The 24,511-nt window shown below is 41.9% G+C and overlaps 1 protein-coding gene across 2 annotated transcripts in view; it reads left to right on the top strand.

The window, feature by feature from the left end:
• The window catches only part of srrm3 (serine/arginine repetitive matrix 3), a 70,711-nt gene that overhangs the window by 16,284 nt on the left and 29,916 nt on the right, over positions 1-24,511 (top strand). For both annotated transcript variants that reach the window (XM_061751933.1, XM_061751932.1), the window contains exons 2-3: positions 16,560-16,864; positions 24,410-24,505. In XM_061751933.1, the coding sequence (XP_061607917.1) occupies positions 16,572-16,864; positions 24,410-24,505 (389 nt within the window). In that variant the 5' untranslated portion in view covers positions 16,560-16,571. The remainder of the gene's footprint in view (positions 1-16,559; positions 16,865-24,409; positions 24,506-24,511) is intronic.

Genomic DNA, 24,511 nt, shown 5'->3' with positions numbered 1-24,511 from the left:
ACGCAGGCACGGGGAGAACATGCAAACTCCACACAGGCGGGGCCGGGGATTGAACCCAGCACCTCAGAACTGTGAGGCTGACGCTCTAACCAGTCGGCCACCGTGCCGCTAACAGGATGAATGGAATGAAAATCCGCTGTAACAATAATGCACCTCTTGCTGGTGTTAACATTGGATATGTATCGAAAAAGTGAGGAGGCAGCACAGTGGACTTTGACTGTCTAGAGATGCAGGGTTCCAATCTTGCACACACCTGTGCTTGCATCGGTTTTCTCTGGGTTATTCAGTTAACTTTAAAAATATGCATGTTAGTTTTGTGTGAAGACTAAATTGTCCATGGGTGTGCTTGGTTTTTTGTTGGTCTACTGGTATATGTGTCCTGCGATTGCCTGGCTGTCCAGTCCAACGTCTACCACACCTACCACCCATAGTCAGCTGGGACAGGCTCCAGTTCAACAATAACCCCAATGAGAGTTTTCGAAAATTAAAGAAAAAAATGATCATTAAGAGTTCGATTCAGCGTGCATGAAGGGATCAACGCTGCATCATTCAAGTTCGGATTTGAAAAATATATAGCTTTTACATGGAAATATTAGCAGTCGTTACCATTATTTTGCAATAGTAGGACATGTAGGATTATCAAAATCCATCCATCCATCCATCCATTTTCTGAGCCGCTTCTCCTCACCAGGGTCGCGGGCGTGCTGGAGCCTATCCCAGCTGTCATCGGGCAGGAGGCGGGGTACACCCTGAACTGGTTGGGATTATCAAAATATTACTTTTAAAATATTTTCATCACTATTAGGTTTTATAATGTCGACAGTTCGACCTCAGTACCATTTACTTCCATTATGAAATTGTTTCGAAATTGTAGGAAGGCCATCATTTTGAATTGAGTGCATTTCAATTCATAGATTCCATTGTAGATTAGGCCTACTCATTGTAACATGAACCGCTGTCACGTTATCTGCTCTTGTTATTCTCTGATATGATCCATCAGTACTTCTTTAGTATGTTTATGGAAACAAACTTTATTTGCACAGAGGCTAGGATTATAGCAGGATGCCTCCTCTGAAAGATGTCTTAATCCTTCGCCTAGTTTGCAGATTAGAGAAGCTTCTGCTTTTTGAAGATTTCGCTCTATATCGACTCACTCCCCTGGGATGTAAACACATTTGAACACTGATTAGCTCTGAAACATTGCTTTAGTCCGCCACATCCCAACCCCTAAAAATAAACATGCAGCCTTCACGAGGCAAAAAGCATTAGCGCATTCTTATATTCATGCCTGTATCAACTCTGGAAACAGTGCAGCGGTGTCTGTTGTTATTGCGGCCGCTCCAGAGCCCACAAGCACGTTGCCCTTCCTTGACAGATGGCTGGAGGAGATGTTAAATCTGAACTGCCAAAGAGAGGTGGGATGTCCACAGTGGATTTGGGCTTTGTCTCATATTATCGGTGTTTGTACGCGGCAGGAGATCCTTCACTCATGGCCTCCGACACAGGAGTGAGGCATTATTTCGATGTAAAAGTATGTAGAATTTATAATACAACACTACTGTCTCTAAATTGTAACACATGACATTATTACTGTGTTACCTTTGACGACATGCAAAATGCTGAAGTATGACATTTACAGTGACTATAATATGCTGATGGCCAGGCAGCACGGTGAGCTAGTGGTTAGCACATATTCCCCACAGTTCTGAGTTTTGGGCTTTGGCCTTTCATTGTGTACGTTGGATGTTATCCCGCTGCTTATGTATGTCAACCCTCAGGCTTTCTCCATCAATCATTCCTAAAACATGCATGTGAGGTTCACTGAGGAATAGGAATTTTCCATAGTTGTGAATGTTAGCGTGAATGCCCTGCGATAGGCTGACGACCAGTCCAGGGTTTACCACATTTTTTGGCCAAAGTCAGCTCACCCACGAAACTAGAATAATGCCAAAACAACAGATAACTGGATACAAAATGTAATTGGCCAACTTTCTCATGAACCTTTCTGCTGTTTTGCAAAATTAAACAATTATTTATTTGGCTGCCACAGATAAAAACAACATTAAAAATTTGACATTAAAAATTTGGCAAATTTTGACATTTGGTCCTCCTGATATACTCTTCCACAATTTGTATTTTGGAATACTTCTGTAATCTTTATTTTTTTCTATTAAATCCTTGTCCCTAACACCAAACAAAATAAATACAATAAATAACATTATGTGTTACTTGTGTGCACGATGATAATCCTTGCTGCTGCCTGTATTTATTAACATGTACACACGTTGCCAGACATCATGACTAATCAGTCATTCAACTGTAATGACTGCTGTATCTTGTCCAATGGATCAATCAGTCAGTTACACCTTCCAGGAAGATTGTAACATGTGGCTTTTTATCAGTAACGCCTTCTATTAATGCCCTTCTGATCATAGTCAGCAAAGGCCCAATTATCGGATTATCACTGTGGAACACCATTTTTGCTGAGTTAGGTCTGACAGCTGTTTTTAACAAATTTTTGGGTGCGGAATCCAAAACGTATTCCATTTTTTCTTTATCATGTCAAGTTTTTGAACAAAGTGAGAACAAAGGAAATACCTACAGAAATAAAACACTAAGATGGAATAGTTACAAGCTTGGAAAATGAAATAAACAGCATAAAACGAAATAGAATTTACAACGGTATGCCCGTGGTCACAAGGTTAAGAGAAAAGCCTGCAGAAATCCTCTTAATTCCTACTATGCTAGCTTTCTGTTTACAGATATTAATAGTACTGACCTAGTCTCAATTGTGACTGCACAAATAAGTTTCCACGTAGCTGTAGATGAGTCCAATCGTAAGCAGATGGCGGGTCTTACTACAGCTAATCAGTGGAATTTTGCTTATCTGGAGGGTAAGCTGTGGAGAAAAAAACTTCACGTGCTAGAAAAAAACGGACTGCAATTTTGGAATCAGGATGCCAATTTTTGTTTTAATCAGCTTGAAAAATCTAACTCAACAGATTAAGTTTTTTTTAATTGTTCCCCAGTGCCCCAAAACAGTCATCATTATTATGTTGACTGTTTAGCTTGTGATGTGTGTTTTCCGCCCCAATCTGCTTGGAAAACGGTTCGACCACAAACCATAAATGTACACCGGTTCACCTTTTATGATCACAAATCCTTATGTGTTTGGGCGACACCAAGTTTGGCTGAGACTGTGATTGTTATGACAAACAGAACAATAGCTAATTAGGGAGCGACATGAAGCTTTCAAATGCTTCTGTTGCGTATTTGCGGAATGTGTCTCTTTCACTGAAAGTTATGACCACAATAAAAATGACAAGAAGAAGAGTTTGTAACTGCAAATATTTCTTCTCCAACTACTCTTTTTTATTTGTGTTTTCCGGCAGTCGAGGTGGTCTGTGGCACATGCTGCCTTTCACAGGTCAGTCTTGGTACTATGGCAGATATCCCGTCTGGGGGAGGAGAATCGAGATTGTCAGTGGACACAGTGTCATTTGTGTAGATTGCCGTGTCCGTCGGATCTCAACTAACACCACACACGTTAAGCACGCACAATTTTTTTCCTCATCGTGGTTAGGGTCTCTACCGTTAAAAAAAAATGTCGAAGTTAGTTGTTAAGAATCTTGTGTGTGTACCAGCCCTTACACTCAACACTGATGAAGATGTATGGATGTGTTAAGGTCATGGACCATTTGAGAGGACTATTGACACAGCCCTCCATCAGTCAATTGGTATTACTTTCATTGGCATTCCTTTCTCCCCCTCTGCCAGTCTTCCTGTCTCCACATCATCTAGTTTCGATTTGCAGTCAATTTCCCATGTCTTGAATTCTGTTCTCATCGGGTATCGTTCGCTTCCGGAAGCTAGCACCTCTAGTTTCCAGTGGCCTTTTCATTTTTCAGTGATCGGCATCACTTGGAAATTCTTCCCCAAAAGTAGTTCCTTTTCATGGCAATCTCGAGTCATCTTTCTGGCATTAGTTCACTGAGAAATAAGACCTGAGAGTCTATTCGCTTTGAAGAGATTGCTTCCTAATCTTGACAGGCAGTGGAACTGTTAGTGAACGAGAAGTGGAGAACGCAGACAACCGAGGCGCAAAAACATCAGGAAAAAAATGACTTAACCTTGCCATAATCACCCTCCTTGGGAGCAGCGGCATGTCGGAGCTGTCAGCAAGCTCAGTGTTGCCCCAGTAGCTGCCTTTCATCGACGCCGTCGATACGCAATGTATACTGGTTGAATACACTAATGACGCGCACAGGGAAGCTGCTACAGGGCAGGATTTGTTGTGGCTCATGATGAGAGGGCAAATACAGATTAGACACAGTTAATTTTAGGGTGACTAGGAAATTGTTACACATCAAGTTACCCAAATGCAATATTGTCGACCCAAGCAATCAAATATTTGAGCAGAGAACAGACACGCTGAAACTCGATTCAAAATACTCATACAATACTGTATAGACAGACGAGAATTTTGAAAGTCATCTTCAAACATCCACACTTGCTGGATATCAAGACAGAACCAGAATTTAATAGGCGGACATTTTAGCTTGTGCTTCTTTTCCCTTCAGACCTCCGCTATATACTCCATTTATAAGAGCACCTTTGCTCAATTTAATTTGAAATTGAATGTCTAGGTTACCCTGGAGACATGCTGAGGCAGGAGTCTGACGTTCAACTGCACAACATCAGAAAGCATTTCATGAAATGAAATATAACATTTATCTAGTCAGTGATGGTGCGGTGGTGCACTCGCCCGACTTTGGTGCGGGCAGCGTGGGTTCAGTTCCCACTCAGTGACAGACGGCGTGAATGGTTGTCCGTGTCTATATGTGCCCTGCGACTGACTGGCGACCGGTTCCGGGCGTAGTCCGCCAGCGACCCTAACCGGGATAAATGGTGTTGAAAATGGATGGACCTATCCAACTTCAACTGTATATGAAAAACTAACTCACGAAACTCGTAGATCACAGCCTGTCATCTGCCTAAAATTTGCCAATTTAGATTTGGTAGTTTTCAACATTTTTTTTTTATCTGAAATTGTTTGTATTTATACCGATATGAAAACTGCAGGCTGACAAATGAAAACTGTAGACCAAAAGGAACACATAAACAAATGAAAGGACACGTGGACAAACCCAAGCTGGTGAAAACATGAATTGATCACAATGATATTGTAATTGAGCTGTGATGCAGTTTGTGGTTAAAAATCAACACAGATGCCTCTTGAAGAAATGAATCCATTTGTGCCGCACGTGTGCTGATGGTAGCGGTCTGCCAAATGAATCATAGCACGCAAATTCTAATGAGCTTATTGTTATCTTTTTCTAGCTCACTGCTCTCTCTAATTAATTGGGATTGCAAGTTCAGCTTGTTAGAAAGCTAGAATCTGTACAAGGCTTCCACAGATCCTCCATGTTGCGGTCTTATCTTGGCTCGCTTGTGCGTCCTTCGGTCTGTGGAACGCGGTGCCTTCTAACTGGCTTGTCTTGCCCTTATCCGGTTCAGTCGCTTTGGAGGAGGCGGACCAGCAGCGTGTGTGTTGGCGTCCGCTCTGCAGATTATTGGTTCATTTCAAAACCCATTGTGTCGACTGCTTCTGTACACAGCACAACATAATACAGTTGTTCCCTGGAGAGCAATAAGTCGGCTTACAGTATCTGAATGCAGTAACTCTGTGCCTTTAATTCACGTTTTGTTGGTCTGTCGTTTCGGATTCCCCGTTATATTGTTCAGTACTCCTAATTAAATTGTGTTTAAACCAAGAGGTGTTAGTTCTGCCTGGGTTTTCTCCAGGTAGTCCGTCCGCCTGCCGCATTCCACAAACACGCTTCTTAGAGTTTGACTCCAAATTGCCCACAGGTGTGAATGTGAGCACGAACGTTTATTTGTCGATACGTGCCCTGCAATTGGCTGTCGACCAGTCCGGTGTGTATCCTGTTTTTCGCCCCAAAGCCAGCCGTGATCGGCTCCAGCTCATCTATGACCCTAATGACTAAAAAAAAAAAATGGATGGATGGATGTTTGTCCTTGACAATTCTGGTAGTTTGACAATAACTGTATTTATTGCTCTTCATTGAAGTAACTCCTTGTTTGTACATCAGCTTGTTGTTTTGCCTCATTGTGTCTTCATGATAATAGCACTGCCAAAAATATCAATGTTAACCCTTGACAAGAGAAAAGGAGCTGCAGCATATGTACAATAACTGAAGACATGAAAATAAAAATGTTCCCAAGCTTCCAGTTTTCCACTGACATATACAGTCTGTAAGATGTATCAGAGTCAGAATCAGAATCAGAATCATCTTTATGTTGCCAAGTATGTCCAAAAAACCCACACAGGGTATATTTTATATGATATGAAACATGCATAATTTAACTCTGCTTGTGCAGAACTAATGACATAGTTTGTTTCATTTGCCTGGAGCGAAGAAGAGACAGAGAGACTCCCCGTAATGAATGTGCATCGTGAGCTCATGAATCATTTTTGTTTTGCCTAAAGCTGTCTGAAAGCAACTGGTTTTGCTGCTAGTGATCAGAAGTATTTAAGTCACAGGTGTCAAACTGGCGGCCCGGGGGCCAGATCATGTGCCCCGCGAGAATGCGCATCGACTTTGTGTTTCTTGCTAAAATACCAAAATTCCAAATTGGCCTCACTTATTGAGATATTGAAGGCATTTTTTTTGGGTTTCCAACCCCACTTTTAAAATCAAATTGATTCATACTGTAGTTGAAGAAACAGTTTTTACTGGCTTTTGATTTCAAAAGTAATTATATGTAATAATATGAGGCAATCATACATTCATATGGGTTTGCAGCCATAACGGCCCTCCGAGTGGAACCATAACTGCGATGTGGCCCGTGACACAAATGAGTTTGACACACCTGATTCAAGGTATTGAAGAAGTGGATTGTTAAAAAGTATTGAAAGTGTTAGTGCTGGTGTTGGTTGAGCAAAATGGCTGTTTTTTGGGTGTTCTGTCAGATGGGAGCAGACGGCTCTCGCGCAAGCTACGGGTGATCGCACTCTGGGAACGATCTTTTGCCGTTAACTGACAGGCGTCACTTTAGATCAGGCAGATGATCTTGCTGCGCTCCACATTGCTGCACCAGCATAAGTGCATCGGGGGGGGGGGGGGTCAAAAGAGGACAGCGTGCTTTTAGTGCTGGAGTCAGCTGAGATTGGCCTCCTATTGCTGTTGGTCTCGACTCCGTTGGACCCGCTTTCTCTCTCTGTTCAATCACATAGAGCCCGCAAGCAGAGGAATAAGAAAAAGATTCCACCCTTATGAGATTCTATTTCCACTTCTTCTGTTTCAATAACGGCACTATGAAGCCTTCTGGAAAAATATGCCCACATCTCCAGTTTTACTAAGGTTGTGTGCTGGACTTTGGGTAAAATAATAACAATTGCTGCCACTAGATGTAGCTTGTAAATACCATCCCGATCATTACGTTTCCGCTGGTGAAGCGGTAAAGTTTGTTGCACTCTACACAGTTTCCTAGTTCAATTACACTGCGTTCCAAATTATTGTGCAAATGATATTATTCTGATCTTCCAAAATTTTCGATGCAAATGACAGCATAATCTTTTGAAGTCATCAACCATTAGAGTACCGTTTGAATGTTTTTGAACAAACCTCCAAATGATAACAATATCTTTTTAAAAATAAAAACAAAATTGCAGTGTTCCAAGTTATCGCGCACAACAGTGTTTCAAGGCAATTTATAGATTTTAAAGAACTGAAAATAGTTGAATTTGCAGCATTAAGAGCTCATAGTTAGTGAAATTAAAAGCCATTTCAATCAAAAACAACTTACATTTTAAAATACAAACTCTTAGCATCTTCACAATTCTTGCATCCATTGGACTTGGAGGTTTTGGAGAGTTTCTGCTCAAATGTCTTTGCAGGATGTCAGAGGAGCCTCCCCTGGTCCAAGGTTGCACGGAACTCATCAGTGAACAATCTCATGCTGCAAGGAATACCGCTGCATCATAGGTGGCTATGGGTGTAAAAGGAGAGAAACTCGCAGTGTGGCCCCCATCCTACCCTGATCTCAACCCTGTTGAGAACCTCCAGCAAAAGATTTGAGGGTGGGAGGCAATTCACCTTCAAACAGCAGCTCGGGGAGGCTATTTGGAGGACTACAAATTTGTGCAACAAGTGCTGGAACATTGAACAGTTGGACATGTGCATTCAAACATTTAGAGAAAGTCAAATAAGTTCACCTGTCACATGTTATACTGCATTTTAGGTTCATCGTAATTTTTCACCCGAAAGCAAAGTATCCCTTTCTTTTTGTGAATAGCGTCAAAAAACACATCTATCTTTAAAACGGCTCTCCGTAATAGCCCATGGGCATTTTCAGAAGGGAAATGTCTTTTTCCTCCCATACTCTCGTGTTCCCAAGTACCATACAAAGCGGGACTTTATTCAAACAAACCCTCGAGAATGGAAAAGAAATACACCACTAAATAAACACATTCGTCTGCTTCAGCCACACTGTTCAGGCGGGTGCGTCAATGATATGTGACAGTGTTGACACTTCAGTAGAGCACAATTGGTTCTGCCTCCAACTCCACTGCATTATTGATAGAAACCGAGTTATGAATTTTTTTCCCCAATCAACGAACATCAGCATGTCTACCTCCAGCCATTTAAATAGCAATTGTACAAAATATATCAGTTCAAATAGATGCCTTACTTCAACTAAGTAGGTGGTACTCGCTGCAGTTGAGTAAATACCTGGAAATGTATCTGGCGACTTTTAGAATAAATACAATAACCCGTGCATTATGCCAGTATGTTGCCTTCTGAATTGACCATTTCTGCAAGCTGTCCATTTCCACAGAATAGATGATATCAAGTAAGTGCTGTACGACACCAATGTGACCTCATTCATTTAAAGCACCTTCAGTTTCAGAAGATTTTCATTTCATTCTTTATATTTTCACTTGAGAGAAAGAGGATGCTGTTGCGGAAGCTGCTCTTCTTTTATCCTCTGCAGAAAGAAGGTGTTTTTGCTGCCCCATTTAATTTGACTGTATTGGCTGACCTCCAATTCAGATGAATATTTTTCTGAGGTTGTGTTAACACAATCTTACCCTTGTGGCACTTAAATAGAGTAGTTTATGTAATGAGTTTCTTTTGTGCTTCTTATTCGCCAAATGCTTTACAAGCCACATAATGAATTTATCCTCACGGCTAGATTTGTGATCTGTTTCATTTCAGCTATAAAGTATATGGAAGTGAAGACAGACATTTGACTCTATGACGTTTGACGATGGACGGACAGGTGTTTCAATGATGTGTGTCTCTCAGTGAACAGACAAATGCATTATGCGGCAAACAAATGTGATATGGTAGAATTGGAATTAATTCCGCCCGTATCAATGCGCATGAATGAGAGTGACGGTGGTCTCAAAGGGTCGAAAACCTGTTTTTGTAACGCGACCTTGCAAAAGAACTCTCAGAAATAGGCTCCAAATGTCAGATCATTACTATAGCAGGATCGGTATTGTGACCATTTGTATGGATAGCCTACAATGTTAACCCACTCGCACCGAAAGTATTCTGGCATTTGGCTCCACCTTGTAGCGTGACAGTAGCAGTAGCTCTTTGTTTTGACAGTGTGTCAAAAAAAAGTGTAGTTCTTCTTATATACGCCTTACTTTACTTCCTCCAAAACACATTTCAGCATGTGCTGTCTACAGCTCCTATGAACGGGCTCATTTAACAACCAAACAGCAGAACAGAGGTATTTCTTTCAAAAATCTAAAGCTATATAGCATTACAGTTTACACCCGATAACCAATAAAAGCATTTATGACTGCGCACCTCCCTTTCTGAGTCACTAAACTTGTGTTAAATGATGGGAGACATCGCCGTGATTTACTATCACTACCTGCCTTAGTCATGTCAGAATTCATACAGAACACTGTCGTGTTGCCAGAGACAGAGAGGGTGAGAGGGCGCATGGTTTCTTTCATTTTTTTCCCACTGTGCTGCATTTTCTCTGCATTCTCCATCTAACTAATGTTGAAAAAAATGCTGAAGAGTTTGTTTTCTAGCTCCTCACATCAATCAAACATCGAGCGTAAAGACTGATACAACTGATATAAAATGCTTCTAGTCAGGAACACATTATTTTGGAGCAAAGGTGTAATATAGATTAATCTATTAATGACCCTTTGATTTAACCTAATTAACCTATTGGTTATGTATTCTGCATACAAAAAGGGAACTGTAATGCTTGCAACTCAAATAGGGAGCAATACGAATAAAGTATATTGTTTTTGTCATTCTCAGTCAAGGTCAAGACAGTGCTCCTTCCACCCTGCAGTAATGGATGTCATTCAAACGCTGTAATTCAATCACAGAGGCACTGAGTGAGTAAGCATGCTACGACAAAAGGAGAACGAGGGGTGGGGAGAGTGGGATTGGAGCTTTAAGAGTTGGCCTTAATTGAAGAAAATGCCTCCAAGGCTTCAAGTCATCTCTACTTTTTGCAGTAGCAGTCAAAAAATGGGATGGACTTAAACAAGCCAATAACAAGATGGCTTTTGGTCTGTTTCAACCATAATGTGTAAGAACTGCTTAGATACGAATAAGATGGGGCCCCGTTAACATTACATTAGTGTATTGTGTTTTATAGAAATCAAGTGATATATTTTAGAAATGGAACATTCAGATAGTCTGCGATGGTTGCAACAACAGATCCGTTCGACTTGGTAGACAGATGGCCATGCATATGCCCGGTGCTGACAGTACCCTACTGTGCATGATTCAAATTGGAAAAAATACAAAAAAATACAACAACAACAAAAAAAGCACACACCAGGCAATTATTTGCTATATTATGTGAAATGTGTTGCTACATGGCATCTGTTTAACCTTTACTCTCTCACCTTCCTTCATTTATGTCGCCACAACAGTGATACATTCTATACTTTAATGTATACAGTACTATACTACTATGGATTTGAAGTATGCACATATTGAGAATTGAAACACAATTTTATATAAAAAGCTGTATTGTGGAGTGAGCCATCTGTCATCATGTTTTGTTGTTGTTGTTTTTGTTTTGTTTTTGTCCTGTTGGGCTGTTAGGTCAAGCAGAATGGAAAATTTGTATCCCTTTTATGCTGAAACAGTTTTACTGTGTCACAGTGGAGTTTTTAATTGAGGTTCATTGAGAATCAGACTTGATCAGTCGAACGGAACAAAGTTTCTAGAAGGGAGAAAAAAACAAAGACAAAAGACAAAGCACTAATTGTAAACAGGATGAGTGAAGTAAATCATTACATTATCTACAACAATGAAACGTTAAATATGAGTATTGCATGGGGCTGTCGTGCTCCACCCTGTGAGGAAAGGACAGGACAAGCTAGAACAGGACAAGGACAGGAGAAGAAGCGTGCAGGACCAGGGTCGTGAACCCGGCTGTACAACTGAAGTGTGGTGGGATTCATTATGTAAATTATAAAAGTGTACAGGACGAGAGTATAAGTGAGGGGATACACACGCGATTTGCATATTCATGAGTTATTTGTTGCAGAAAGGGGTGTGTGCCTGCGGATACATGCAAGTGAATTGATAGCGTTTTACATGCGCAAAGACTGACAGAAGTGTCCTGTAATTGCTGCGGCCGGCTGAGGACCCCGCCCGATCAATCGAGGGACGGGATCGGGCCCGGGGGTCCACTCGAGAGCAGCCCGACCGACGGGACACAACACGCTTAACAGCAAACGACAAAACATCCATACAAACAAATGTCTCCCCATACAAGTCACCCTCATTGTGACTAATTGGAAACAGTATGTTTTAAAACGTGACAGTTTTACAGGTCCTTGTAATTCATTCATTCATTCATTCATCTTCCATTCCGCTTATCCACACTAGGGTCGCGGGCGTGCTGGAGCCTATCCTCGCTGTCTTCGGGCGAGAGGCGGGGTACACCCTGAACTGGTCGCAGAGGTCCTTGTAATGCTATCAGAAAAGATGTTGAAGCCTCCATTAATGCAGCACTGCAGATAACCTTCAGTCCCTGTAGAGGACTCATATACGTGTGTACGTTGCTATCAGCTCACTCAGCTCCCTTTCTTATCTTATTTGTTACACAATGCAAGAAAAGAGACAATTTTTGTCAATTTGTCTCACCACGACTCATAGCAGTTCCATTGGTATAACGAGACACCTCTAGTGATTTAACTTTAGCTTTATGGTTTCATATCTGACCATGTTCAGAGGGGGGTTTCTTTTCTGTCATGTTAGCATGTGTGCACGTGTTGATAACGGTTGGTTTTGTGCCAATTATATGGAGTAACTCGGCGACCACACATGTTGTCTTGCACAAATGTGATTAACCACGCTCCTATCCTCTGACTGAAAGAGGCCAACTTAAGAAGTCCGGCTCTAAGCGTCCACCAACGTTGACCACCTGGGCAAGCAACTATAAGAGCTGCTTCTTCTACTGTGGAGTATATGCCAAATTAAAACAAAATGAGAATAAAATAAAATTGTAATAATACATCCTTCCAAAGTCTTCAAGCTCTGATGAGTTGTATCCTGAATTCACAAATGATATTTCACCAGAAGAATGTTTGTGATGATCATGTGCATATGAGAAAACATTGTCACACAATAGCAAGTGCTAATTTATGGTGTAATACATGCTGCTGTCCTGCCACCTGTTCTGTCAGCTGAAGCCTGTGCATGATTCAAATTGGAAAAAATACAAAAAAATACAACAACAACAAAAAAAGCACACACCAGGCAATTATTTGCTATATTATGTGAAATGTGTTGCTACATGGCATCTGTTTAACCTTTACTCTCTCACCTTCCTTCATTTATGTCGCCACAACAGTGATACATTCTATACTTTAATGTATACAGTACTATACTACTATGGATTTGAAGTATGCACATATTGAGAATTGAAACACAATTTTATATAAAAAGCTGTATTGTGGAGTGAGCCATCTGTCATCATGTTTTGTTGTTGTTGTTTTTGTTTTGTTTTTGTCCTGTTGGGCTGTTAGGTCAAGCAGAATGGAAAATTTGTATCCCTTTTATGCTGAAACAGTTTTACTGTGTCACAGTGGAGTTTTTAATTGAGGTTCATTGAGAATCAGACTTGATCAGTCGAACGGAACAAAGTTTCTAGAAGGGAGAAAAAAACAAAGACAAAAGACAAAGCACTAATTGTAAACAGGATGAGTGAAGTAAATCATTACATTATCTACAACAATGAAACGTTAAATATGAGTATTGCATGGGGCTGTCGTGCTCCACCCTGTGAGGAAAGGACAGGACAAGCTAGAACAGGACAAGGACAGGAGAAGAAGCGTGCAGGACCAGGGTCGTGAACCCGGCTGTACAACTGAAGTGTGGTGGGATTCATTATGTAAATTATAAAAGTGTACAGGACGAGAGTATAAGTGAGGGGATACACACGCGATTTGCATATTCATGAGTTATTTGTTGCAGAAAGGGGTGTGTGCCTGCGGATACATGCAAGTGAATTGATAGCGTTTTACATGCGCAAAGACTGACAGAAGTGTCCTGTAATTGCTGCGGCCGGCTGAGGACCCCGCCCGATCAATCGAGGGACGGGATCGGGCCCGGGGGTCCACTCGAGAGCAGCCCGACCGACGGGACACAACACGCTTAACAGCAAACGACAAAACATCCATACAAACAAATGTCTCCCCATACAAGTCACCCTCATTGTGACTAATTGGAAACAGTATGTTTTAAAACGTGACAGTTTTACAGGTCCTTGTAATTCATTCATTCATTCATTCATCTTCCATTCCGCTTATCCACACTAGGGTCGCGGGCGTGCTGGAGCCTATCCTCGCTGTCTTCGGGCGAGAGGCGGGGTACACCCTGAACTGGTCGCAGAGGTCCTTGTAATGCTATCAGAAAAGATGTTGAAGCCTCCATTAATGCAGCACTGCAGATAACCTTCAGTCCCTGTAGAGGACTCATATACGTGTGTACGTTGCTATCAGCTCACTCAGCTCCCTTTCTTATCTTATTTGTTACACAATGCAAGAAAAGAGACAATTTTTGTCAATTTGTCTCACCACGACTCATAGCAGTTCCATTGGTATAACGAGACACCTCTAGTGATTTAACTTTAGCTTTATGGTTTCATATCTGACCATGTTCAGAGGGGGGTTTCTTTTCTGTCATGTTAGCATGTGTGCACGTGTTGATAACGGTTGGTTTTGTGCCAATTATATGGAGTAACTCGGCGACCACACATGTTGTCTTGCACAAATGTGATTAACCACGCTCCTATCCTCTGACTGAAAGAGGCCAACTTAAGAAGTCCGGCTCTAAGCGTCCACCAACGTTGACCACCTGGGCAAGCAACTATAAGAGCTGCTTCTTCTACTGTGGAGTATATGCCAAATTAAAACAAAATGAGAATAAAATAAAATTGTAATAATACATCCTTCCAAAGTCTTCAAGCTCTGATGAGTTGTATCCTGAATTCACAAATGATATTTCACCAGAAGAATGTTTGTGATGATCATGTGCATATGAGAAAACATTGTCACACAATAGCAAGTGCTAATTTATGGTGTAATACATGCTGCTGTCCTGCCACCTGTTCTGTCAGCTGAAGCCTGAGTCACTCCACCCAGAGCCAAAGGCGCCTTTGCAGACAGCAGCATCGCTCTTAACTAGTCAGACTTCCACATGCAGACACAACATAAACTGCTCACGCACAAAACTTGAGCTAAGATAATAACGTGGCCGCCTGGTCTTACCCTCCCTGCCTGGTGTCTTCAACCCTCTGCGACAATGATTAAGTGACTCAGCTTCTCATCGGTGGCTCTTCAACGAAAAATGAAGCCATTAGATTTGCAGTGGGAGAGAAGGGAGACTTTTCTCCTCTTCTGCATCTTCCACGCTGGACTTAATAGGACAATTCATCTTGATCGGAATGTCCCTCTGCCACTTGTAACGGATGAATTTGTATCCCTGGTAAAAACAAATACAATAAAAATAACAACCTCTTACTCTAATCAGCAAAGCAACTATGAGTTTCAAAAGTTAGAAAAGAACTCAGAAGAGTGCAGCTCTTAAACTATAACACAAGTGGGGAAAAAAAGTATTTTGATTTATTTATTTCTCTGACCATGTTGTAGCGGGAAGCAATTTATGCAACTGCATCGTGCAGTCTGATCAGAACAAAGCACTAGATGGCAACGAATGGCCTTTATTGTGAAGCCACACAGATCTCTGTTCTGATAGCAGCCAGTTACAGTACTCCTGGTGCAACATAAAATCAGGCTATTTATACTAGAGAAATCAACACAAAGAGCAAGCCGGAAAAAAAACATCAATATTAAAAATCCTAATGTATGTTATACAACGCATCATGTCAAATTACAAGAATGTACCATTTATGATTCTGCGGTGAAGGACCGCTTCCATTACAACTTAAATGACAAATAGAGGAAATAAATGATTCCAACAAACATGTTTGCCTTCAGACATGCGGTAGAAATGTGGCTGAATTCTTCTATAGGCAAAGACACACTTTGCACAACGCACATCAATGTATGTTATTGCGTAGTTTGGTGGGCTGCTGCCTAAAAGAGCATGTCCGCTGCCAGCGCTGTTATGAGTCATGTATGTCAACGTGTTTGATGTGTCTACAGATCATTCCGATGCGCTGCTCAGTTCAGACAGAAATCCCGCAGCTTGTCGTGAGATATTCACATCAAATCACAAGAGGATCCGCTTCTGGTGTGTCGTGTGGTATTTACATTTTTTTCTGGCTCACTGGTGGGCTAAAACCATTGCGGATGTGCACCTGAGGCTGCATTTTCAATTCATTGGTATTTGAAGTGTCATTCATGCAGTATGACTCTGGGACTCTGCCAAGGTTCCATTTTCTTATGCTGCAGTGTATGTGTAGGTTTGTTTGTGTGTAATTCAGGCTCCCAAACCTTCATAGAATTAGACTGGAAAGTTTGTCCTAAATTTGAATATTGAATCTAAATAAATGAATTACTGAATCCAATCTAAATTAAGACCAAGGATATGTTGAAGAGACTTTAACTTGGCTTTATTAAATAACCAATACTATATGGATCTGCAATGAAGATTTTCCACACAAAATCCTGTTTAACATGCTCAGAATCTTATATTGCTTATCTTATATAAACTTCTATCTCGGTAAAACCTTAGCAGATCGAGTTGTAATTTGTTGTTCTTTTCTAAGCTCTTAATACATTTTGATCCCTTGTATCCGGATGAGATTGTGGATTTCTATGAAACTTTACCCTCTTGGAGCTTCTGGATTGTAGCCATTCTGGCATTGATTATGCTTTTAAATGTATTAGCCTTGGCACATGTCTGCGCTGCTCTGTTTTTCTCCATTATTATTATCATGCAATTGTTTGGGAGTAAATCGCTCAGAACTCAACTCGTATCCTCATAAATAATAAGAAAACACACAAATGAATTTTGACTGCCAAGTGCTGAGTTAACAATTTGTCCTCGTCCTCTGTGTCCCCACAGACTACAGTCATCATGTACGATGCAGCAAGGGTGCCTTCTCCCAAGGATGCTGCAAACGGGCTGACCAAGCCACTAGTCCCCAGGGCGGGAACAGAGATGGGGGCAACAACGGGAGGAGGGGGCCTGACACCAACGACGGCCCTACAAGCCAAAACCGAGGAAGGACAACCAGGTGGAGATGAGGGAGCGTCGAAATCAGAGCCGGTCTTAGTGAAAAAGCCGCAAAGGGAGATATTGGACCACGACAGGAAGAGGAGGGTAGAACTGAAATGTATGGAGCTCCAAGAGATGATGGAAGAGCAAGGGTAAGTTTGAGCGTTTCACACTACACGTTTGCACTTTACTGAATAAATGAATGGCTGATTGCGTATTTCTATGCTTGCGGCATTTGAAACAGAATGGCGAAGACATACGGTATGGTTGGCTTACCAGTCGTTAGATAATTGTGTGCCATCACCAGTTCAGTTTTTTTTTTTAAAGCGGTCTTGTACAAATGCCATGGGAGACAAATAGTGTTTTTTAAAAAAAATTTTAAGATGTAAGAAACCCCACACATGACAAGGGCGAAAAAAAATGGCTAGCACCAAATTTGAGCATTTTCCCTCCCAATAAAAGTCAAGAAAAATGTCTTAGATTATTATGAGCGATAGTCTAGTGGTGTCGGATGTGTTCATGATTTTCCCTCCCCAATCTGCTTAGTAAACAGATGGGCCGACAATCTTAAATAATAAGCCTGCCTGTTCGATAAGTCCAAGTAAAAGCAGTAGAAAAAAATAGATTCGAGGCTAACGGTTAGTTTTTCCGGAAACTACATTGCCTCGCCGTTTCTACACATAGACAGATTTGCAATTGGAACTACTATTTACGACTGACCTGACCGTTTTGAAAAATATCACTCTTGTCACACCACACAGCACACAATACTTGGGCCATCACATTTGACAATCAGGCCTTTGCAGACTTTGATCGGAAGAGAGGAAAAATGCGAAGATTCGGCCCCAGGCGAACAGTCACTTTGAAGGACAGCAACCACTCACCTCAGCATTAACGCTCTGGACTAACTCAGGCCATCTTGTTTGGCTGTAAACATTGAAATCTGTCCTCAGACCACCTCCTCCCAAGATATTCTAATGTGCCCTTGTAAGAGTGCGAGTACAGGATTAGGATAGACAAGTGGAGACATGCCAGGCTCGGGACACAATTAAGAGGATGGCTGGCGCCTGATTGGCATGTCTGAGTCATTGTGTTGACTGAGGCCTCCATGGACTATTAGGCTGGGGGTGGGATGTCAAGAATGGTGGTCACAAGAAAGGAACCTATAGAGAGCCTCAGCAATTAAGGGAGGATGTACATTAAGGTATTCAGTATTCATTTTACCCATCACAGTGAACACACACACACACACACACACTTGTTAGTGGAACACACTGGAGCAGTTAAGGGTATCACTGTCTTGCTCAAGGACACCACAGCCGTGAGTCCGTGGGATGTTGGCAGATGGTCCGGTCGGGGTTTTGAACCTCGGTCCCCCCACGGTGGCAGGCGTTGATCTTAACCATTGGGCCGCAGCTGCAATAAGTCGTTATCCAGCTCGCTAATGAGCGCTACTCACAGCACCTTGCACTTGAGACGCATGAACCTTACATACTGTATGTTTTCACAAAGCTCCTTTTGCCCACATTAAACAGAACCAAAGAAAGAAAACGTTTGCCGAGCACATTTTCTACGAGCCAAGCATATTCTTTATTCACCATATAATGGAAATGCATTTTTTTGTCGTACAAGCATTCATTTCAGTACAATTCATTATGCTTGTATATTTACAGTATAAACATATTCAATGCAATAAGCCACACGTTGTAATATCTGGCTTTTTCTGAAAACACACACTCTCAGTGGCTTATGTTGTATGTATGTTGTAATGTTGGCTTACCTTTTTTATATGAGATTTTAAAAACTTGCTTAATACGCTCATGCTTTCAGAGATTCATTGAAACAAATCTTAACCTTTACATTTAATTGTCTCATTGATGAGTTTTAAAAATAAAATACGGATTGTTCCGGATATTTAAAAAAAATATATAAATCCAGCATCTGACATACCGGCGCGTCCACATTGAACAGCTGCTTGGTGCGCACTATTTTATTACGCCGACCCCCTCCCCCCCCAGAGGCGAAAGTTCACTTTGCGTCCAGTGTCAAGTGCTTATCGGCGGAACTTCCATCGAGCGAACACCTCTGCCGAGAGCTATTTTGATTTTGTGTGCAAGTAGAAGCACAGCACAGATCCATCCGTTCGTCCATAACAAGACCGCATCCATCCATCCATCCATTTTCTGAGCCGCTTCTCCTCACTAGGGTCGCGGCCGTGCTGGGGCCTATCTCAGCTGTCATCGGGCAGGAGGCGGGGTACACCCTGAACCGGTTGCCAGCCAATCGCAGGGCACATACAAACAAACAACCATTTGCACTCACAGTCACAACTATGGGCAATTTAGAGTCTCCAATTAATGCATGTTTATGGGATGTGGGAGGAAACCGGAGTGCCCGGAAAAAAACCCACGCAGGTATGGGGAGAACATGCAAAATCCACACAGGCAGGGCCAGGGATTGAACCCGGGTCCTCAGAACTGTGAGGCTGACGCTCTAACCAGTCGGCCACAAGACCGCATTCTAGCAGTAAATTTTGTACATAACCCAAATTGTTTGTCAGTTGTCCGGAACGAGGTTCCCCTGCATTACTTTGCGTACATGTCTGCTTTTTTTATGTACAGTATATTTGCATACTGTATGTTACAATAAAAATATCGTCATTACCATGAATCCCCATAGAAAATTTTAAACTTACTAGATCTGAGAAGAAATACTTTCTATCAGATCTATGTGGACTCGTGTCACATGACTTAGACTGGAGTCGGGCTTGAGCCATGAATTTTTGACTTTCAAAGCAATGACTTGGTCCGACCTCTGCTTTCAAGGCAAGGTGTGTAAAAAAAAGTTTGAGGACTGGTGTCACCAAAAAAAAAAAAAAAAAAGTCAAATCCAAACTACGAACTTCACGTAATCCCCCTGGAGTGTAACACACTTTCCCAGCCTTGTCGGCCATGCCTTCATGAACTCCTGGAGGTTTTCTTCCGGGATCCTCTGCAGCTTCGTCGTCACGACCATCTTGATCTCGTCTTTGTATTTAAAATGGTTCTCCTTGATGACCTTGATTGCGCTTGGGAAAGAAGAAAAACATTTCACAGGTGAGTAGTGAGGTTGCGGCAGCACGACGATGTTCTTTGTGAGCAGACACGTTGTCATGGTGAAGCAGCCAACTCTTGCCACTTCTCATGCACAGACCAAAGCAATCACCGCGAGATGGTTGATCATCTGACCTACATTGAAGGGAAAAACTCATAGTTTGTAATTTGGATTTGAATTGTATCTTTTGTAACTCCAGCCCAGGAACTTTTCCAACACACCTTGTGGTAAAGCTAATAGAAACAGATACGAGCCTGAACCAAACAGTGATATTTGTGTTAATATCAGTATGTGCGTAACAGCAAATAGGATGTGTGTTCAGTGCTGAATTCAAACAGAAGCAGAAAAAATTCTTTCAAATGAAAGCATCCGGAAACTCTGCATTTGAGAATTCAACCATTGAACAGTAGTTTAATGGTTCTGTGGCTTGTTTTATTCCGGACCCTGAAATAGAAATGTGGGGGTGTTCACGTTGTCCTTCTGTCTTTCAATCTCACTAAACATACTGCGGCAGAATTGATGGCCACGCTATTTAATGGATGCACTGCGCAGCAGTCCCTGGGCTCAACTTGTGGAAGCAGCATTTTCAGGCATCAAACACACAGATAACACATGCACGAGAACACATACTTAATGGAAGGCTAATGGCGTGAACACAGTCTGAGGGCCGCATTTCCTCTTCATTTTACAGGATTGTGCGTTCGCAGAGATAATCTACTATTGCTTAGTGATGTCAAATTACTGCAATCACATTCTTTAATTCGGGGTGTACCCCGCCTCCTGCCCGATGATAGGCGGGATAGGCTCCGGCGCTCCCGCGACCCTTGTGAGGATAAGCGGCTCAGAAAATGGATGGATGGATTTGTTATGGCGAGCTTGACAGCGAGCGCCACACTCTAATCAGTGTCTCTTGTCTTGCTGCCCGCTCAAATCACCAAGAGGATGTTTTAATGTTGCCTGCTAACCTAAACCCTGAACTTGCACAGACATACACATGCAAAATAACATGCCGCAATCAGTTAGACGTATGTTAAAAAAAGTACAAACCATCCTCCTCTATACTATCTTATTTGCTGAAAGGTACCCTGCTACCCGCACGGCTTCAAGAAGTATTACATACATATACAAATACATTTCTGAGAAAAAGACAGTATGTGGCCATTTAAACAAATCAATTAAGCAGATATTTTTTTGTCTTTTAGCTTGAACATTTGGCGGTCATTACAAAGATGGCGGTCATTTTGTCTTCAGACTCAAAGATGATCTATCTGGGTGTAAACTTGACCATTGGCCACCAACTTATAAAGTCCATTGAAGATTCTTGACTCCAGACTTTTTTTGTCAAAGTGCAGGCACTCTCAGACTAGTTGGTGAAAGTCTGATTTGTTTTTGAGAATGCTTTAAGCTCCACTAGACCCCCAAATGCAGTAATGCAGTGGGAGGCTGGCCCAAATTAGAGGATAGACACCCGTGGGAAGAGGTGAAGGATGTTTTGCTGTTGATGTCGACAAGAGCTTTAGTTTCTCGTCTTCTTAAATTAGTTTGACCTCCTCCAATGATATTATGTTGGCATCACATAACAGCTTCAAAAATTCAATTCTGAAGTCAAACCGTAATATATTAATGGCTTTCAGCAAAGAAACAATGCCAAAACAACAAAATGCTAATAATCAAATTAGGCCTCCAGCACTAACTACAGTGTTTCTTTTTAGAGCCACAGATTTAGAAAATAACATAAAAGAAAACATTTCACTCCATTTCATAGCCAACTTCACAAGATGCGTTTTTGCCAATAGTCTTTCTATGAAAAAGTAATGAGCATAATAATTGTTGAATGCATTTAGTAATCATTTAAAATGTGGTTGATTGTGGGTGGACTTGTTGATTAATACTGACATGACATCATTGAGGGGAAATGGTTAAGCAGTACTTAGCAGCGGTACTACTGATTCAGTCTCCACTCGTTTGTCGTCAGAAGGAGAACATGACGAAGCTACGGGAAGCTGCTGTAGGCGACATCCACGTCGACCTCATTATGACAGGACTCGTGACGTCAACACTTCATCCCCAAGTAGTTGATTAGCGCACGGATCCGCGGCTGTGGCACATGAAGCGAACACATTGCCAAACACAAATATCCCCCACTCCCACCACCATGTCGGTAACGTCACTGAAAAATCAGGTATGTGCCGCTTATCGGAAGCTAGCGCTGTTCGCAAACACTAATTTGAACATTCAAAAAGAAAACTCAATGCAGGTCCTTCAAGGTACCACTGTAGTTTAATTTAAAATGGCACTTGATGGGTGGGCAGGCCCTCCAGAGACTCCATTATTTGGATGCAAGCAGTTAGAAGGTTCATTTTCCTTAATAAGTCAAGACATTTTTGTCAAATGCCCACAAAAGCCCACTCAATAACTACATTTCTTTATCCAGGAAATGTCAAATATTACAGATAAATACAATTGTTACCTTTTATTGGTCAAATAAATGAGGAGGAACCTTCCCTTCCTACAAGCAAAAGAGATGCTAACGCCGCTGTGATCCTGACAATGTCAAGTAGAAAACTCTGCAGGCTGTCATCTTGGAGAAAATGCATCTTTTGTCTCCGTTCTCCTTTTTGAGTCTTTCACAAAAACGCTCCCTTCTTCAATCACCTCAGCTTTAAGCAGAAAGCGTGCCAAGGCTGTTGTAAAATGTCAAGAAGCACCTAACACATGGTAATGTCTCGTGTGTTGCGCGTGGAAGCCATGAATAGAAAGTTACGGGTCTAGGGTTTCTATTGTGCTGGGGTGTCAGCTGCTGGGTTGAAAAATTGGCCAACAGCGAGACCCGATGGTCCCGTCAGAACTGCCGGGCCATCGTCCAGCTATTGCAACTCTCCATCACACTCGTACTAATCGCATTCTCCACACTGTCAATCTGCTGATGGCTGCAGCATTTCTTTTTAAATCCCTGAAAAAGTAAACATTCTTTTTCTACCCTGAAAGGAACCACTGGTTAATTCATAAGACATCTCAAAGCTGGTCCTGCTGCACTTAGATTGTTGGAGTCGCACGGCAGGTCTCAGTGCGCAATTCCTATTTAATGCTTATTTTAGGTTATTTCCGAATGCCTATTTACATGCGTTTTTGATATATCTGATAGCATAGCAACGTGGCATTACTGACCCTCTTAATTAACAAATCACGTACAGTATACGCTGATGAAGGGAATTGAAATCAAGTGTTGCCCGCGAGGACGAGCAGTCGGTGCTCATGTTCCTTGTCTTCACTAAGTGTCTTCACTAAGTCAGATCATGTTTTCCCAGCATTTTACCTAATTATAACATACGTGTGTGTCCTTTGATAAAGTTTGGAAAAGACAGGTAATTTATTCATCTGCCAACGTGAGCCAGAAAAATACAATTCTTGTTTGCCTGACTTTATTGTGACCCGATTGAGAGAAGGGGAACCCCAAGCAAGACGTCCAGACAGACTCAATCCGAATTCCCATTGCTGATCATCCTTGACGGCAGACAATCTGCATCCAGATTAGGAATCTAAAACCAGCAACATTCAAAATAATGTAAATGCTGATTGAATACCGTTACCATTACAACTGTTATTGAAAGCAATCCGATGTGTGCTTAACAAATGAACTTTACAAATCTACATAACTAACATGGTGGCTTGACACTTTTCACAGAACTCCACTGTCCTGCTTTGTTTTTCTATTCCAAATACTTCCAAAGTTTAGCTTTATTCCGCCTCCACATTCCCTCCCATGTGTCACGTGAGAGCTGATCACATGAAAAGGCGCTACAGAGGAGTTCACGCTTAATAAAGCCGATAGCGATCAGCCATCCCCCCCCCCCCCCCCCCCCCCCCAGTCCCAAGTAATTGTGTAATATCTGGCTTGTGGCCACATTTTTACAGCTTTCTCTCCCTCTCGCTCATTAGAGCTCATTACTGCAGCTACAAGGGTAGAATGTGGGGAGGAAGATCTGACGCGTGTGACTCCACCAGCATATCTGTTCGGTGTGCAGTGCCCTGTTCTGACGTGCGCTGACCTGCACGTCTATCTTTTGACAATCTGTACGGACGTAATGCAACTGCTGCAGTCGCGCTTGTTCAGTGAGGCGGAACGAGTGATTGTTCACCTTGCAGAGATACCTCTCTTGTTTTAAGAGCATTTTAAGAGAGTTTGATTTATTTGTCTTTATCCATCTACTGACAGTTTTGCAACTAAAAAGGCCAATTATTGATGGGTCACATTAAATTCACCTTCTCTCTATGGATTCCTCCTCTGGACATATCAAGTTGGACTTTCTGGTTTAATATAAGCGCATTCAGCTATGACCTGAGTAAGAAACATGTCAGGTATAAGACATAACTCATTCAAGTGAAGTTTGGAGGATATAAAATGCTGGTCAATTGTTTTGACATTGTTAAGCGAAGAATGTGGCACTGATGACAACTGACATGCTGCTGCTTGAATTCGCACCAATTCATTGACATGCATGCAGCCTTCTCCAGATGTCTTCACCCTTGTTCGCTAAGACAGGCCAGCACAGCTGCAGCCCTCATTTCTGACTTGTTGTTGTTGTCTTCTTGTCCCTGCTCAGGTACACAGAGGAGGAGATTCGACAGAAAGTGAGCACGTTCAGACAAATGCTGATGGACAAAGAGGGGGTCATCACCAGAGATGGCTCGCAACCAGTGTAAGT

The sequence above is a fragment of the Phyllopteryx taeniolatus genome, chromosome 17 (genome assembly GCF_024500385.1).
Source record: "Phyllopteryx taeniolatus isolate TA_2022b chromosome 17, UOR_Ptae_1.2, whole genome shotgun sequence".
In the NCBI taxonomy this organism is placed as follows: Eukaryota; Metazoa; Chordata; class Actinopteri; order Syngnathiformes; family Syngnathidae; genus Phyllopteryx; species Phyllopteryx taeniolatus.
This window is presented reverse-complemented; position numbering and strand designations above follow the sequence as displayed.